The sequence below is a fragment of the Stenella coeruleoalba genome, assembly GCF_951394435.1.
Source record: "Stenella coeruleoalba genome assembly, chromosome: 19".
In the NCBI taxonomy this organism is placed as follows: Eukaryota; Metazoa; Chordata; class Mammalia; order Artiodactyla; family Delphinidae; genus Stenella; species Stenella coeruleoalba.
Window position 1 is genome coordinate 34,815,605 of NC_137165.1, and position 19,021 is coordinate 34,834,625.

The window sequence follows — 19,021 nt, forward strand, 5'->3', positions numbered from 1 at the left end:
GCTTTACGCTAATTCCGTGGTTATGAAAATAATTGCTCAGTTCAAATTATTTTAACTAAATTAATTCTTTAGTGGATATTTCAACCAGTGCGACATAATAAAATAATTGTGTAATTAGCAGTACATTTTTCAGTGCTGCCAAGAGTACAGTCTCAGAATGAGTAACAGGAAGGAGTGGCTCTCAACCGTATCATGCGCGGAGAAGAAATGGGAGGTGGAGATAAAAGGAGAAAGTGAAACAACAGCAAATGGCACCCAAAAAGTCATCCTATGTGAAAGAAAAGTAAGTTAAGAGGTAAATGACAGCGCTTCCAGCCTCTTCACTCACTTGTGTTTGTTAAAGACATGTCTACATCAAAATCCAGCTCTGTACTATGATGAACGGACTCAGCTCCCAAAAACGGAGAGGACTTTATTAAAAATGTACTTCCATGTAGTTAATTAAAACAAAACAAAACTTAATTTCATAGTATAAGCAAATTGTTTGGGATAAAGTTGAGTATGTGTGCATTTTATTTTTGTGAAATGGACTTTGGTCCCTCTTTTCATCTTCATGGCTAGCTTACTGTATACGAGGGAGCATGATTACACACACACACACACACACACACACACACACACACACACGTAAATCATTTAATCATCAGAAAACTCTTCTTTTTCTCATACCCAAGGGACAGGTGAGTAAACTGAGGCTTAAGTGAGTAAGTGGCAGAGTCGAGACTTTGAACCCAGATCTCTTTGTCTCTTAAGTCCACATTCTTAACCCATCCCTCTTAAGGCGAGGAAAGCGCAGGAGGCTGAAGTAATCTGCCTTCCAGCATCTGATACAAGGGCTCAGTAAAACAGAAGCCAGAAAAGACACTTAAATAAATGAGTATTTCTAAATGTTGCCTGGATTTTTGGTATGTTCAGAGATATCAGAACTTATAGTAGCAGCTCTGTGAAGGGCACGGATCCGACTGCCAAACAATTATCTTCAGGCCCCAAGACTGTGAGTAGAAAAGGGGCATCAAGCTTCATTGAAGCTGACAAGCTTGGGACTTGAAAAAAACGCCTCCATCTAACCTGGAACATCAACACCCCACTATCCGAATCATCAAAACACTCCAAAGACAACAAAGGCTATTGAAATATAAACAAACACAAATTCTACAATCAACATGCTTGTACTGATTCACAGCTGCCCCAGACCACACATTCCTGAAAGGCAGGTTGAAGCGCTTGGCAACAATCTGACACACATTTGTTTGAAATCCCTTCATATTTAAGAGACAGAGCAAAAGCATAGCCAAGAGCAGCAGGGGAAGGGGGATCCCCAAGGGTTTAGGCTAGACATCAGTCTAGGGAACTGTAAAGCTATGCATATGCTGACTGTCAATTCTCAGGCCCTGAGAAATGCGATGGGAATGGAAAATACTAAAAGGTTCTTCCTCAGAGAGGAGGGAGCCTGCAGCTTTCTAAGCATTCTGAGCAAAGCACATCTGCATGAACGGTGAGCACATAGCCTTTCCAGCCTGTTCTTAGCACCCAGGCGCCAACCCTGCCTGGAGCCTTCATTGTTACACAACAGGGATACACCACAGCAGCCGCACGTACCAAACAAGGGAGCAGGGCGGTAGGGTGTTTCCACAGTGCTCTGCTCTCTCAAAACTGGAACAGATCTTATTGGCTTGAGGCGAGATTATCTGTTAGAAGCTGAAGGTAGACATCAGGCATACACAAGCTGCATACACATAATGTCTCTCATGAGTTCATTATGGCCGGCTGACACTGCATTTCAACATCCAAGTAATCAGAGACTTTATAATAGACTTTCATTCCAGTTAAAGTTTTCAATAAATGTTTTTTATTGTTATTTATAACCTGTCCCAGGAAAAAATAATAAGTATAACATGAAAAGCCAACTGAGAGTGACCCTGTAGCACCAGCAGTGAGGCAGCTTAATATCACTGGGATTTGCATCCTATCAAGCTATTCATGCTGAGGCTGGGACCCTGGTGCTAATTTCTAGTAAATTTCATGCTTGATGTCTCCCTGTTGTGGGTCATTGCCGGTTCGTCTAAATAAACTGCTTCCAAATGGCTCTTCCATCTAAATATTCAGCCAGTTTTTATAATTTAATTTTGCATTATGCTGAATAGCCTTCCGGCCAGATAGAGCTCATTGGAAAAAAAGCACCAATACCATCTTGACGTGCTTTTATTTATTTATTTATATTTTTACTGCTTGAATTAGACCTCCTAGGCCGACTAGTAAAGAGGTTATTTTTTCCCCCCTCCACTAATGTCAATTTTCAGCATAGCAAGAGCTGTCTCTAATCTTTTCCTACTCATTACACACAATTTTGGAGTCATTTTACCCACAGTGCAGTCGGCTCCTGGCTGTGTGTTTGTGTGCACTCAGGGATGGCATAATTGTTTATTTTCCCTCCCTGCAGAATCCCCAGCCAGTATTGAAACCAAAACTGCAAACATCTCCCCAAGGGATATGGAATGACTCTCAGCTTTGGTCCCTTTACATGAGATAATACATAGAAAACATCCTGGCCTGCATGTAACTATGAAAGGGGGGTGCTCCTCCCCTCCTACTTTCACACTGATCTCCATCTTCCCCAAAGCTTATCTGTCTTAAGTGACGTGTAAACGGATGCAGCACCAGCACCAAAATTCAGAAGACAGAGCTGGTCCTGCTCCACATCAGGCCAACAACTCGTTTTTGATTAGGGACGGGGGTGGGGGTGGGGAGTTACTATTTAATGGGTATAGACTTTATGTCGAGGATGATGAAAAAGTTTTGGGTACAGACAGTAGTGATGGTTACACAACACTGTGAATGTATTTAATGCTGATGAACTGTACACTTACAAATGGTTAATAGGATAAATATTATGTATATTTTACAATTAAAAACCCATAACTCATTTCTGAGTTCTTGCAGTTTCCTGTCACAATAACCCCAAAGCAGAGGGGCGGTAGGTGGATAATTACTTTCTCAGGAACCTAGATATTCTATTCTTGGGATATTCTAGTAGATCTGGTTCTGGCCCTAGGCTCTAAATTGTGCTACAGGAAGTAAGACAGGTCTGTGTTCTCATTTTTTAGCTAAATGATCTTGGGAAATTTACTTAACCTAAGTCTCACTTTATGCAAATTGTGGATAATAATATAACTTACCCCTTAGAGGTGCTTGTTGTGATGATTATGTAAGATAATGCATGTAAAATGGTTAGTGCAGTTTCTGGTGAAAAGAGCCCAATGCATCTGAATTGTTGATGCTCTTATGGCTATAGGGCGGGCAGCCAATCTGGGCCTGAGCCAAAATACGTCGCAGAATTAAAGCTTCCCCTACAAGCGGCACATCGCAAACTTTTGAGCTCTAAATTCGTTAGGACAAAGTAGCCAGGCTGACGTCTCCTAAGTAATGTCAGGATGAGTGAATTCTCAATGGCTCCCCAGAAGAGAGGTAACTGAGGAGTCATAGCATTGCCTTCTCTCCCAAGTCAATGTAAATCTCACAGCCAGGGAATCTGGGATCGAGTGAAATCTGATGCTAAATGCATCTCATATACATAAATGAAAGGGATTCCAGCCACCCCCTCCCCTGCCCCCATAGAGTATCATCCTCCTTTGAACACTGTGGTTATTAGTATTTTTTTTTACATCCTTATTGGAGTATAATTGCTTTACAATGGTGTGTTAGTTTCTGCTTTATAACAAAGTGAATCAGTTATACCTATACATATGTTCCCATATCTCCTCCTTCTTGCGTCTCCCTCCCTCCCACCCTCCCTATCCCACCCCTCTAGGCGGTCACAGAGCACCGAGCTGATCTCCCTGTGCCATGCGGCTGCTTGCCACTAGCTGTCTATTTTACGTCTGGTAGAAACACTGTGGTATTTTGTTTATACTTTATACATTATGGGTCTAACTTTCTGCACAAGACATTCTTCTTGACTCCTTCAGGCTTCAAGACTCTTTTCTGACTTACTTTTGTTTTCTGTGAAGTAGCTAGCCAGCATAGCTCCTTGCACATAGGAACTCAATAAAAATGTGTACGACTGACTTATTTAACCTATACTCTCAACATCTCATGGTATTTCCACTGATTTATTATCTTGGTCAAAATGCAATTCACCTGGAATAGCTTAGGAAAGTATACAAACCCTAATTTGCATGTACGGTCCACGTCTCCCCAAAGAAAGTGCAAAATGTGGTAGCTGTCCAGTAAATATAGACAAAGGGGACCTTTTCAACTAAAACAAAAAACAAAAAAAATCGCCCTACTCATCTACATTTGGGCAGGGAGGCTGGCCACACAGGCAGGGGTTTTCTTAGCCAGGTAAGGGAAAGTTGCTGGCATAAGGCTCTAACCTCTCTCCACGCACAGCTGATAACCTATAAAAGGGTAACTTCCCCAAGCTTTTCCTCCCTCAAAGCTAGAGATGCTCCTGCCCCAAGCTACTTCTGGGTGCCTTACTGAGAGTTCATTCTTTCACATTTTACATGTCCTACCTCTGATCACTCCTTTCACTCCAGCAGTACCAACTCCTCCCTCCGTCTATTCCCCTAATCCATTCTAGGGTTTTCCCTGAGGAATAAAGTTGACACTTATCAGCATACTCATCCCCTCCCGGCATGTGGTCTCTGGCCTCCGCCTGGCCACGAATCTCTGGCCATTGGGGAGAAAGCTTCACAACCCTTGAGAGGTAGCGGGTGTTTCCCTGAACCATTCACACGGAGGATTCTCAGCGACTGGCACTGAGCAGAGCCTTTACAATAATGGTCTAATATGCTGGAGCCACAGGCCCAGGGCTGTTGTTGGATAATAATAAAACATATCACGAACTGCCACAAAGGGAAAGCCTCCGGTATAGAATTTGTTCGTTTTCTTCTGGTGACAGCTAATTTCAGTATCTATCTTGGTCATCATAGAGCATCAAAGACAAACACCAACAAAGAGTATGCCCAGAAAAGAGGGACAGAGACTAGGACAATTGTATTTCCCCAGGACCATCAGAACAGTCCATCACTAAGCCGTGAAAGCTGAATCAGCAGTCCACCTACATAACGCCTAGATAGCTCTGAGATTTTGTATGGAATTGTAAAAATCGAATTTTCCCATTCAAGTTACAACTCAGAAGATATCTCAGAGGGAGCATAATCGCCCAAAAACCTAGGCTGATGTGCTATCAGGACACTCATATAAACCCAGCTAAACCCTTCCTCCCCCCGCTGCAGTGTTCAAGGGAATCAGTGATGCCCCTGCAGCCCAGGGCCAGGCCAATTACCTTTCATCCCACCAGAGAAGCCTCTCCAGTTGGCAAAGACCATCAGAGGCAGCCCTTCACGGTTGAAGTCCTTGATGGCCTGATAGGTCTTAAACGCAGAATCCGGGAACCAAACCTGGCCAGCCTGCTGGATTATCTATTAGGAAAAGCCAAAGAAGAAGACACAATTAACAACACAGTTTGAAGGGGAATCTCTCCCGGGAGAATAAAGTTTTACTGTTAAAAACTCAAAATCAAACCAAACCAAAGTTGTTGTTCATCAAGATCATCCTTGAAATAAAAAAGAAGAAAGGATCCTGGCTCTTTGACTTTGTTAAATACTCCTCTTCCTAAGTCTTGATTCCACCACCCACCCCTCCTTAGTCCAAAGGGGGAAACCTCACTGCTTCCAAAGGAAGGATGCAGCCTGAGGCATCCTCCTTCCAGGCTTCCCAGGGCAACTTTAAGTGACTCGACCACACAGCTCCAAGCAAGCCCCCTGGTCAGAGTCTCCGCGTGCTCTCACCTCTGTGCCTGGTGCAGCTTCCCTGTACTGTGCTTAGTCAGCGGCGCTTGAGGTAGCCCTGCTGCATAAGCTCCTCTCATCTCCCTGACCCTTTGTCAGGCTGTGAAGACTTAATCCACCCTTTTGAAAAGGATGGGACTTCCCTGGTGGCACAGTGGTTAAGAATCCGCCTGCCAGTGCAGGGGACACAGGTTCGAGCCCTGGTCTGGGAGGATCCCACATGCCGCAGAGCAACTAAGCCCGTGCGTCACAACTACTGAGCCTACGCTCTAGAGCCCACGAGCCACAGCTACTGGAGCCAGCATGCCACAACTACTGAAGCCCACGCGCCTAGAGTCCGTGCTCTGCAACAAGAGAAGCCACCGCAAGGAGAAGCCCGCACCCTGCAACTAGAGAAAAGCCCGCGTGCAGCAACGAAGACCCAACGCAGCCAAAAAGAAAAAAAGAAAAAGAAAGGATGGGCTGTGGCTTTCACATTTGGTGTCGGGGCAGACTTCCTTATTAATTCCAGTAGGAGCTCTTCCACGAGTGCTTGGACAACCAGGACCAGTGGGCCCTCAGCATCATCTCAGCTGCCTTTCTAGAAGACCACATACCCAACAAAAGAAGACTGTTTTCTAGCAACAACAAGACCACTGTAAAGGCCCATTTAATTTTTCAGGCAGAATTTAGCTTGCGGTCCATTTCGAGTCATCTTAAAAGTGAGCTCGTGATGGTCTGAAATCATTAAAGGCTGCTGGCTGCCCTTTCCTCTAAAATTGGTGGTTTGCAATGCTCCCAATATATCCACGGCTCTGCAGAGGCGGAAACACAGCTCCAAGCATGGGCGCTCAGGGTACTTGAGGTGACCTACCTTGGCTTCAGAATCCAGGTTTGCAGGATCAGCTGGGATACTTAGCTCCACGGTTCGGGTTTCCACGGCAACTACTCCCACGGGTATTCCTCCTAGCCTGATAAAAAATGAGCCTCGTAAGAACCCAATGTATGTCTACGTTACAGCTAGTCATTTATTTTCCAATCCTACATCAAAACATTGATGGAGGGGGATGTGGAAACAAATACAGGGTCAGGGGGAATCTGACTTTTCTGGGGGTAAAACGTTACTCTACAGATGTGGTAAAAATGGTAAATTTGGTAAATATGGAGGGAAACTGCATGTTTACCAAATATGATTGGTAAATCATAACTGGTAACTGATTCTGCCCTCAGGATCACTCCTATTCTCCACCACAGGATAAATTCAAACCAAGGGTGGTACCAGGGGAGCCTCTGCATTTAGACTCAACAGCCTAGTACGTGTGTGAGATCTTGTATACACACACACAAATGAACACACACACACCATCACTGTGGTTGCCAAGTGAAATTTCTCAGTTCACCCTACAGCATGTCTTTGGTGAAGATGAAGGGAAACAGTCTGAAAGGCAGTAGGAACCTGAAACTTCATTGCTGGAACAGACCTGTAGTTTTCTATGGAGTATTGATAACGTGGTTCCTGGTAAGATCTGAGGGTACAGTAGGTCTTACCATTGGGTGTGTGGATGGGGAGTCTGCAGGTGTGTTACGGGGATGATGAAAAACGTGTGCCAAGTGTAGGGAGGTGGTTGAACAAGCCCTTAACTTTCTCTTCCGTTGGAAAAGAGCAACGGGACAGGGTTAACCTTCAGAAGTCATCTTGGTTGAATAGGTGATCTATACTGGAAGGATAAATTTAATCTCCAAGCTCTGTTAATTTAAAAAACTGTTCAGGAGCTCAAAGCCTCTGCATCTGTACTCCATGATACCCTCCCACACTTGGTCCTCATAAAGATTTCCTAGTAAAAATCAGGAGGAGATCAAGAAAGTGAGTGTGAGCGAGCCTGCAAGGTACAGGGTGAGTCCTCACTCTGGAAAATGTGATTCAATCTTTACCTTCTCAGCTGCATTCCTTGGGGTTGGGGCTGGAACGGGTTATAGTCTCTCATTCCCCACAGCATCTCCATAACAAACTTTTCCATGAAGGATGGTCTTTGGTTGTTATATTGGCTACTGGAAATGGATCCTTGTCATCACAAGAGGCCTGACAGGGGCCTGAGTGGGGACCACCCACCCCCTTGTCACTTGCCTGCACTGAATCAGAATCAAAAGCTCTCTAGACAATCAGACAACGAGCAGAAGGTACACAGGAGGGTTTAGAAATATTTCTGTTCACAATGATTAACAATCCAACTGGAAACTTGTAATTGCAAAAGCCACCCTAAATCGGTAACTTATAACTTATATATTAGGGCCCACGTGACCTAATAAAGAACATCTTTATCCGAGTATTACAGTTATTTATTGAACTTGAAAACAGCTCAGAACAACTTCTGTTTTCTATTATACTACATATAAATTTTATCAGGCTAGCACATGAAGATGCTGCATCTTGTTTTATAGTGTGTCCCTGGACAAGGTGCCATGGAATAATAAAAGACAATTTACAGCCAATAGCACACATATTCCAAACATACATACCAAAGATGAGTTTTGGCAGCACTTACAGTAACAATCCCAGAAGAATACATTTATATTTATTTCGCGAAGTGCCATTGCTTTTGAAAGAAGCTAGCTCCATTTGTGCTTTATATACTTGTGACCATGTGTATGTGTTTGGAGTAAGAAGCCCAGAACTCATCAGATGGAAAGAAAGAAAGAAGTCAGAGTGAGTGCCGCAATAAACAACGGCAGAGCTAACCAAAGCCAAGCTTGACTGAACTTGCTCACAGAACAGTCCTGTTCTTCCAATCATAAGTGTAAAGCATTATTCTCCTGTTTCCTGTGGGAGGATCTTAAAGACCTTAACAAAGGTCTGGTTTTCTCGGTCATGTTTTTTAAGGACGGGAAAACTGAAGCAGAATGGATAAGAGACACAGTCTCAAAAAAGTTGCTTGTAGTGTCCTGTGAAGACTAACAAACCAGTAGGTCCTGAGTGGGGGGGCTCCTCCCCAGTGGGAGTTCTGCCAGGCACAAAGAATAACCCTCACTGGGACTCGGAAGCCTGCGGTGCGGCAGAAGCCTGGGAGGCCGGAGAAGATGGGAGCTGGTCCCTGGGAGTCTCGGTCCGGGCACACTCCAGGCTGAGTCTTACTCAAGCCCCAGTGAAAGATCCCGCCTGGTGGGATTTGCCATCTGATGGCTCCTGGTCACTGGCAGCACAAGGCGTGCTGACCTGCTGGACGGAGAGCACCACAAAGCCTAGAATTATTTTCGAGGCTGGAATCTAAATCTCAACCCAGTGTGGCATGTTTGAGAATCTTGGGCAGGTGCCACTTTTCACAAGGATAAGGAAACCTGATTGCCCCTGAGAGGAAGGTGAGCTCCAGACGTGGGTCCCCGGGGCGGCGAGTCTCCGAGGTGCAGAGCCAGATTAAGATCAGCCTCGGCGGTGCTCGTTACGGCGAGCCTGGCAGATTATTTCGAGCAGAGCTCGCTGTTGAGTGAAGCACTTCTTAGAGTGGGTATTAAAATTTAATAGAAACTTCAATTTCCCCCTTGAAAACTAGAGGTATCCCTGCAACCTATTCCAGCTTATTTGACCCACTCCTGTTTCAGGTAAATTTTTTTTCAATTCAAATCTGATGATAAGCCAGTACAGTGCATTTGTTACTTGAATAATCTCAATGCCATGAAGGAACTTCTTCCGGTTACACAGATCTTTTGGGTGGGTTACAGAGAGAAGTAGATGAGTCTGAGTCACTGGCCATCTACTCCTGAAAGAAAATGGTCTTTGGGGGATAGAGTGGGGGTCACTGGTGAGCTATGGCTCTTGTGGTTGGGCTGTACAGCCCCAGAGAGCTTTTCTTTCGGTATTATGAAAAGGAAGTGTTGCCAAAACCAGACTTCAGATTAAACGCATCATTAGAGTGACACGCTAAATGCCCACTGGGAACCAGTGCTCCAGTTATGCTGCCTCGGGCATGACTATAATCCAGTATGCTGAGAAAGTTTAGACAAAGAGAACGTTATTGGTAAAAAACCTATACAGCCCTTTCTTTTCTTGTTTTTAGTTGGGAGGAAAAAGAGCTTCCAAAACAAAAGAGCTCTTACCTGGCTCTGCCAACTGCCACAGTCTGTGCCCAGGGCTGCATGATCTCCGAGAAAGAGCCATAGTCAAAAAATCCACTCAACCACTGACCTTTCTGGGCTACAGAAGGGAAACAAAGAAAACAGAAAATTAAAACGGTCAATTCATTCAAAATACACTGGAATTGGCAAATTGGAGGTTGGATTTGGGGGGTTATTTGTTTTTAAACGTATTATAATAGATGGAAACATTAGGCCCCTGAATGTTCATCTGCCTTCAGACCTCCTCTCCTATTTCATTTGCTAGTCTGAATAAAAAGAATCATTTATCAGCAAAAGCATCATTTATTGTTAAACGATGGGGTTCAGCTAGCAGAGAGAGTTTGCGTCTTTTAAATAAATAACCTGGCTTTTTTCAAAACACCACAAACATTTGTCAAAAGGCAGCCAAGTCATTGAAGATGTTTTCAAGAAGTGTATTTCTATTTTAAAACTTAGCTTACAATTTTGTTTGATTCCAATGATTTTCTTTTAATGGAAAGCTGAAGACAGCCTAATGATCAGATGAGGACCCAAATTTGAGGAAAAGAAAAGGGACTCAGCTTCTCTGCTAGAAAAGCAACAAGATACATCCGCTTTATTTACTGCTCAGAAAGTATAATCTTACTACAAGAAAGGGCCGTTCCTGTATACTCTTGATAGGAATCAAAAATATAATGGTTCAGATGAACACACTTTATGTCATTAACCTCCTTTGTGCATAGAATTTCCTTCACTGGCAAGACACATAAACTTTCAACATCTTAGTTTAAGATAACTTCTGTTCCACAGGTATCCGTGTTTGACCAAGGCCCCATAAAAGCTTCTGCAAATAACTGTTTCCCGGCTGCCCTCTCGGCTCATAGTTTCTCAGCAAGTCTTCTAATTTGAACATGGCCCTCCGCCCCCTAAAAACTCAAGCCCAAAACCAATTAAAAGTGGAGATCCGAGCAAGCTAACCTCTGCTGACTTAAACAGGATGGAGAGTGTTTTATCAAGACTCAACTTGTAATTACTGTGTTCTACATTCCTTGCCTCTATGGCCCCAGTGTAAAATGTGATCATCCGTTTCAAAATTATCTCTCTATCATGAGCCCAAAGCCGATCGTTTAGATTCTGGTCTCGTGTTGGGCATCAGTTTGAAGAATATCACGGCACTATCTCCTCTAATAAATGACTTTAACTTTTCACCTAGGAGATATCTGCTTTAACTTATCACAGGGAATCATCTGCTTTCTTTAACGCTTCCACTAAATTAAAATCTGAAGTCACTCGATTTGGGAGCGAGTGTTAGCTGCACAAGAGACAGCAGGATGAATTACTAGGGAGTCGATGAAAAAATATTATCCAAAACCCAGAAAACTTAGTTTATCACAAATTCATTTTATTCTGTGGATCTCATTAATAATAGCCAGGATAATGCCCATCTACACACACACACACACACACACACACACACACACACACACACACACACACACCTGTTCACCCCATGAAAGAGGGCTCAAATTTGGATAAAGGTTCTAAACCAAACTTCTAAGTACATCAGGATATTGAAATTTTAACTTTATATGCTTGGATCATTTGACGGTTCTTACTTCAATAGTAATGATTTGGAACCACAGAATTCATTTCAAAATGGAAATTGTTTTTCTTTCAAACCCCTCCTGTCTTATATGTTGACTGACAGAGGGGAGTCATTGGTGGGCTATGGCCATTGCAGGTGGGCTTTACTGGGCCTCCTCAAAGAAGAGCAGGTCATGCTCAATTCAGATGCAGAACTTAGAAGCCAGCTAACGTGGCATCCCGTAATTCCCAGGAGAACACTCGCTAGGTCTTGTTCTGAATTCTGCCAGAAAAGTCCTGTATTTTAAGGCTGACAGGTATCTTAGGTTCATAGTTCTTATTATAAATCTTGGTATAAAAATGAGAGGTAGGGAAAAAGATTACTATGGTGATTTTTCTGGTGATGTAAGAAAAAGTATTTAGTTTTATTAAGATGAACAAGAAAAGGCATTGAAGACAACAGGTAACATTTTAAATTAAAGTCAGCCCTCCTCTGGTGATTTTTTTATAGTATCTATAGTTAGGCTTCAGATTAAGCCCAACTCCTACGTATTAGCTGTGAGACCTTGCCCAAATCACTTAACTTCTCTGAGCCTGTAAAACGGTCATCTCTTCTTATCTCTGAGAAGTAGCAAGTCCAAATAAGATAGTGTATATGGAAGTGCTTTACAGGCCCACGTGGCTTAGTGGGTGCCCACAAAGGTGTATTAAGTCTTCCTTATGAAGACTTCTTTCTCTTTCAACAAAATCACAATGACTCTTAAGTTTAAGGAATTATCTTCTGCATTCCATTCTTCTTTTAGATATAGCCTCTTTGGGAGGAAATAGTTGCAACAAACATGGAAAAAAGAACAAACACTTTCTCAAAAAGCCTAAAAAAAATAGATTCAAAATGTAGCAGGGGGGTTTGGGGCTTCACAAAAGAACTTCCCACTAAATAAGGTTTGTTAAAATCGCCAAATGGACAGACAAACAAGAATGTACATTTGCCTTACGTGGAGTTGCCTCTTTTTTCCCCTCTTTTTGTTTTTTAAGTTTGGTAAAATCAGCCCCAAGACAGAGGGATATATTAGATAAACATGGAGGGAGGGCTTGTTCTTACTCGATACAGTTATCACATTAAAAGTTCTGCACAGTCTCTTCATGAATAAATAATCTTACAAAGCAACCTTACATTAATAACTAAGGCACAGATCAATACTATTACCAAAATCATATGAGAAGAAGGGCGCATGCAGGGTGGGTGCCCAGCAACAGCTTGCTGGGAAGAGTGTAGTCACACTCTATAGTGGAGGGTCTCAAAGACCTTTCCCAGAACTTGGCTGATCAATCTCTGTTTACAGAGACTAGATGGTCAAAGATTCTGGTCCTGTAATTCTATGACTTTATGGCTTATATTTAACTGTTTTAAAGTCTTTGAGCCCATTAAATAATAAGTGCTCTAATAACAGAAAAGAAATGTATTAATGACTCCAGTGCTTATGACTCAATGGCTGATTTCATTCATTTTTCATTTGTTCTTGAAGGATTTTCCACTTTTTTCTTCAGAGAGCTGTTTTTCAGATTTCCCTCATTTCCAGGTACTTCAGTGGCTTTGTTTTCTTTGTCATATACTATTGTGCAGGAATTGGTTAGTGATTGAAAGGAAGACTGGAAGTTTGAGGGCCAGGGTGCCACAGACCCTCAAATGTGTACATACTTGGGTGGGGACGGCCTGCCAGCATCCAGCGAGGATCATATGGCGTCTTTGTGGGAATAAACTCGATGACTCTATCTATAGGATCCTTGGAATTCAGGAGAGGAACTGAACTGTGTACACTCTGAAAGGAGATTGGGGGGGAAGAGCACAGCGGTCAGTGAACAACTCCAACTCAGCAACAATCGTTATGGACAAAGACAGCAGGGACCACATATGGAGTCACACCCGTTAGTCCCAATCATCAGCTAGAAGAACCCTAATCTCGAGCCAAGCCCTGAGGAACATGTACAGCTCTCAAGTCTCATGTAGGAGCCTGGCAGAAAGTAGGGCATTCTGACTCCTGGTTTCAGTGTGCCCAGGCTCTCCGACAAGCTCCCCAGAGGGGTGGATACCGATTACAAAGGGGAAGACCCACAATGAGGAAGAAGCCTTAATAAGCTGGGATCTGAGCCCAGATAGGACACGAAGGCTTCTGTGGCTGGAAATCATCAGAAAGGGGCCTAACCAATGAAATCCAAAGGCATTTTAAAGGTAGGAGGTAAAAGATGGCTTTAAGGAAAAAAAAGAAATCAACGGCTTCCAGAGAACATATCGTAAAAAAATCCCTCTACTATAAAACAGTCGCACACGCAGAGGCAGTGAACTCTGCTGCAAAGGCTGGGTGCTATGGGCTTCCTCGGTGCTGGAAGGAAGGGGGGAGGGCTTACCTTCGGCATGTAGGACAGCCAGTGCAGGACAGTGAACACCCCTTCAAAGTCATCACAGACAGTGCTGTGGGTCACCCCATTGTTATGCATGATCTGGATGCCCCCGAGCTGGTTATTGGAGGTGTATACTTCCCTTCCGAGGACCTAGAGAAATAAACAAGGGAAAAGACATCCGTCCAGACAGAGAGAAAGGCAAAGTCTATTTCGTAATTCCCACGAAAATGGATTCTTTTCTCCACAAGACAGAGTCCAGCCTCCGTGGGTTGTGCTGAGGGACTATCTGGACCTTTGTCCTAAAAAGAAAACTTGGAAAACACAAAAGGCTTTTAAACAATCACGTATTCTGTTGCAATTTAAACACCAGCAAGCCTCTCTCTCTCTCTACTAGCTGCCACAGATGTGCATGGCATACTTGACTCTGAGCTGAAATCATGGCAGTGGTAAAGCTTGGACCCTGAGACACAGGCCACGTCATCGCCTGCAGGCCTGGCCGAGCTGCTGCCTGTAGGCACAGGAGAGGGAATGTGCCTGTCTTTTGACAACCTCAAGTGATGAGTCTCAGTTAAATAGAAACACTGTGAGGTGTGGATGCCTCATTTTTTAAGGGTTAATTTTCCCCTTTACATTGGATTTTTAAAGCAAAATCCTGAAGCAACTCATGACACATACATGAATGAACCCTTGAGCCGATAGTCCTCTTTGTGTGCTGGGTGCAGGGTAGTGATTTATACCCAAACCTGCCTCTCCTGCGTCCTTCCCTCCCAAGGTTCCAGGGAATTCAGGGCCTCAATTCCCTGGTGTATCCATCCCTAGAGGAGTTTAACCCTTGTGAGGTTGAAGGGCATCTGCAATTGGAAACCATAAAGTTTCCTTTAAAAAAGAAAAAAAAAGGAAGAAAAAATATTCTTCGACTTGGAAATTGTAGGGTTTCTTTTTCCCTTGAAGATTGGTTAATAATTTCTTTCAGGGAGGGAGGTTTTCTGACCCAGCAGATGGAAGCTGGGCGGCCTGATCACTGACTACTGCAAACTTCTGAGTGTGTAGTAATTGCCAGTCATCTATGGTAGCCCTGGAGAGCTCTTAACGGTTGCAGAGCGCTTACTGTATTTTACCTTTTCTCTTCCCTTTCCTTCTTTAGAAAATAACCATAACACAAAATTTCTTCCTTACTTTTATTCATTTCCAGTCTCTGGGGAGAAGCGAATAAATGAAAGACCAGCAAATTCTACCTGTATATTCCCATCCTGCCCCTTCCTGTTAGGAGCTGGTTCCTCTGCATGCTGGGTCAGCCCCAACATCAAGACCTGCCAAAGGCTGAGGAAGGTGGTGGCCAAAGCAATGACCTCCATGTGACCCAGCTGGCCTTGGTCCCATTTAACTTCAGCTAGGAAGGATGGAAAACACTCTTCTGAAAGGAATATGGGAAGCAAAATGGCTCTCGGATTACTGCTTTCCTCGCTAAGGAAGCACAGAGAACAAGCCTTTGCAGGCAGCCCTGAGCTGAGTAACACAGCAGCAGCTCCTTTGAAGGAGCCCCCAGATCCAGGGAGGCCGTATCTGACCACTGGGTTCCCATCCGCCTCTCGGTCTGTCTTTCATCTCAGCCCAGGCGCTGTGGCTCTTTTCTCATTCTCCTGCTGTCTCTTTCCATTTGCCCTCTCCCTGACTGATACACCGATCTCTCGGTCACTCAGCTTTCTGCTCCACTGAGTCCATATTACTAATAACACCTCCGCCACGGCCAGTTTACCTCATGAAGGCAGGAGCACATCATTACAAAATAAACTCATAACTTTGACATTCTAGCAAATACTCGCCATTTGTTATTTTTATGGCTTTAGTCTTTCTAACAGGCAGAGGGCATTACATACCTGTTTCATTTCTATCTTTAAATGTGTGCACAGGCACACTCGCACATGCATCAGGAAACAAAACAGAATGAAAAACCAACCCCAAACAAATGTCCAAAGCAGTCAGATGACGGGGGACCCTGGTGGAGGCAGAAACCCTGTCACTCAGGGAGGCCGCGCTCTGATCTGGCTCCGGTTTTATGGATGTCATAAACCTGATGGCCCACAACTGGTCCTTCTGGGACAGACGGCCTCTCTGCCAGAAGTCATTCAGTGTGATCAGCAGTATTTTTAATTATTAAAATAAAATCGGAAAGGGGGAAACGAAATAAAAAGGAGACACTGTGCTGACCCTGAATATCTGATACCCACAATCTATGACAGGAGCCCAGAACTGCTTACTGCCTAGAAGACAGAGCTGGGGCTATTTTCTGCTCAGAAACGCTATTTTCTTTCCCATGAAACACTGTCTCTAGTACTTGATAATGTCCAACCACTTAGAACCTCACACCTCTCCAAAATCAGCAATGAACCCATCGAGGACCAATTTCAGAAAAAGGGACTGAACCAGACCAAGAGATGCTTAGCTGTTCAAATACACCTTCCTCGGATGTCTTTGCCCCTTCATTTCAAAGAGGAAGAGAGCCTCTAGAACTGGGCTACTCCTGGAGGCCCCCTCATCTCCCCATTCTACCCCATATTCTTACAAACTAATAGGAGACAGACTTGGAAGGAGCAAGAGTTTAATAACTTGGTATGTCTTCCCTTTACAAGTGGAAACTCAGGCTCTGACGTGCTGGCATTGTTCTGAAAAGGCGGCAGTATTTATACATTTCTTCTCCTCTGGGTTCAGAAAGAAAACCAGGGCTTACCACAACGAAGAACATTACCCTGGGCTAAAGAAATGTTTGTCATGTAAGAGGATTCATTTAATTTGGGAATTAAAGACAAAAATTATAGGACAGACTAACAGAGTACCCGAAGAGCTCTCTCTGATCAGCCTTATCACATGAGGTAGGGGGTGAAGAGGGGAAGGACACACAAAAATGAAACCTGCTTCACTAACCACAAACAAATGCCAACAATCATAGCTACTTAACAATCAGCGAAGAGAAAGCAGGCGCCTCCAGTTCATCTTCAATGACCATATGTTTGGAGCATGCACCAGGAGAATGAGGGCACACACAATAGCTCCTGATTTATAGGGGTCATTGCTGACTCAAGTGGTTTTAATGATTTTAGAATACTTCACAACAAAAGCTCCAACTGCAAAAGCAGAATCTGGGCGAGGACAAAATCCATTCTGCCTAACTCTGAAATGATTGCGCTGGAACAGTTACACTAACCCTGATGAGCACTGAGGAAGGCAAAGTAAAGAACCCACTGTTTTATTCTTCCATCTACTGCCCTACCAATCTTCTACAGAAAAACCTGGGATAAACAACCCTCATTTACATAATATTTTCATGAAGTGGGCAAGATTCATTCACCAATTTTTTTCCAACTTGGACATATGCATTCTTGTATAAGTCAAGTTGCTTGCCATGTTCCAGTTCCGAAATTATTCCTCTCACATTTTATACTGCATGATACAAACTTTTAGTTTATCTGCCCAACAAGCATCAATAACCACTTAAACACAGGAACCACTCAAACAGAGGTGACTCTGATGAGGCCCCACTTTGCTGCCCCCAGGTCTAAGTGGAGAGGCAGTGCCATGCGATACTAGGAACAGGCACCATCTCAGGTCCCCCGCTGAAGAGTGCCCACGCCGCAGAGCTGAGCCTGAAAGAGGATCTCCATTCACTCTCCATATAAACTTCAGCCTCATCCAGCACTTACAGCTGGCAGACCTGGGAATTAAGAGCGCTGCATACAGCCAGTGATTAGCAGAACGCAAATGTTAAAGGCTCCACGAAAGATGCTGCATAGCCTTTAGAAATTCTGAGATACACAGGAAGTACAAATGAATGCAGCTATACATACATACATGCAGAGGCCTTAGCCACTGCTGCTGTTGCCCCTTATCTAGAGACACTGCAGACAGCTCAGGTTTACCACAGCTGACAGGCAATGAAAACAGTCTAATAGACCGCCTGCTCTCGCCCTTAAATCCCTTTTTGGAGATCAAGATAAACACGTTCTTCCCTTCCCCAGTGCTCCAGACATTTGACTGAAGTGGCAGAGCACTGTGAGGTTTTGTGCAAATGAAATCACTGTGTAATACTGAATGAATGTAGTATCTACTTGTCAGGATGTTTGTCAGCACACAGGCACTGAGATTTCCAAGTTTCATAGATGTAACTTAGCTCAATTGTTTTTAAAAAATTGCTTTTGTCCTGATACATACATTATGTTGGAGACCTTTCGACTTATAAGCAAATATTTGCAATCATGTGCTGAAGATGTGAAAAATAATGATGCATATCGATGGAATAAAAAATGAATTCTGCTGCTTTCCTCCCTCTATCCAACCTTTCCCCCTTTAAATATTCCTGATGGGTCAGTTAAAGAAGCAGGGGGTACAAAAGTCCTCCTGCATCTGAGAATTAGGCTACACGAGCTGAGTCCTTGCTGCGATACTCCATCTCATTACGATATTTCTATTCTCAAGAGGATGTGAGGAGGGGTTTTGTAAATTTCCTGAGCAACTGTCATCACTGGACTTCATCCATGATTCTAGATATTAAAGTCATTCTGGGGACCTGTCAGGTTATCAATAAAGGTTTGGCTAAGGCAGAAAGAGAGAGATGAGAAAGAATAAGTGGGAACACGGAAGAAGTATTAAAACGGGAACAAAAGAAAGGAGAAAGGATGAGAGAGGAAAAGGGAGGGGGGAGAAAAAAGAGGAAGGGGAAGAAAATATGCAATAGCTCATCTACTCATGCTGCTAACACCCTCCTCCTTGACCTGACAGGACTACATTTTTAAAAGCTGACAAGTAATTCAATCTCCAATTAACAGTTTTAAGTGGTGCAGCACATATTACTGTGTAAATGTTTCTCCAGGAATATATCCAAGGGTGAATGGAACTAAATCTCTAGGGAGACAGGACCAGTGCCTATGAGACCAAGAATACTTGGGGGTTCCAAAACACAGTCTCTGAATACAAAGACTCAGGGTTACAAGTTCCTCTCCCCACTTTGTTGCCACTATTGTCACTGGCAAACCCTCCAGAGCTGGTTGGCAGCTGGAAGGCTAGGGTTGGGGACCGAGAAGGGGCACAGTAACACACTGCTGGCACAGAATGGGAAAGGCTCTGGTGTGAGCCACGGCTGGATTCAACACTGTCCACCGCAAGACCAAAAATCTCTCAATTAG

At 43.7% G+C, this 19,021-nt stretch overlaps 1 protein-coding gene across 1 annotated transcript in view; it reads right to left on the reverse strand.

The window, feature by feature from the left end:
* Window positions 1-19,021, reverse strand: part of ACACA (acetyl-CoA carboxylase alpha) — a 272,579-nt gene that overhangs the window by 27,677 nt on the left and 225,881 nt on the right. Inside the window, 7 exon segments of the mRNA XM_079904143.1 lie at window positions 5,134-5,216; window positions 5,219-5,279; window positions 5,281-5,426; window positions 6,649-6,745; window positions 9,864-9,960; window positions 13,144-13,264; window positions 13,851-13,994. Of these exon segments, the coding sequence (XP_079760269.1) occupies window positions 5,134-5,216; window positions 5,219-5,279; window positions 5,281-5,426; window positions 6,649-6,745; window positions 9,864-9,960; window positions 13,144-13,264; window positions 13,851-13,994 (749 nt within the window).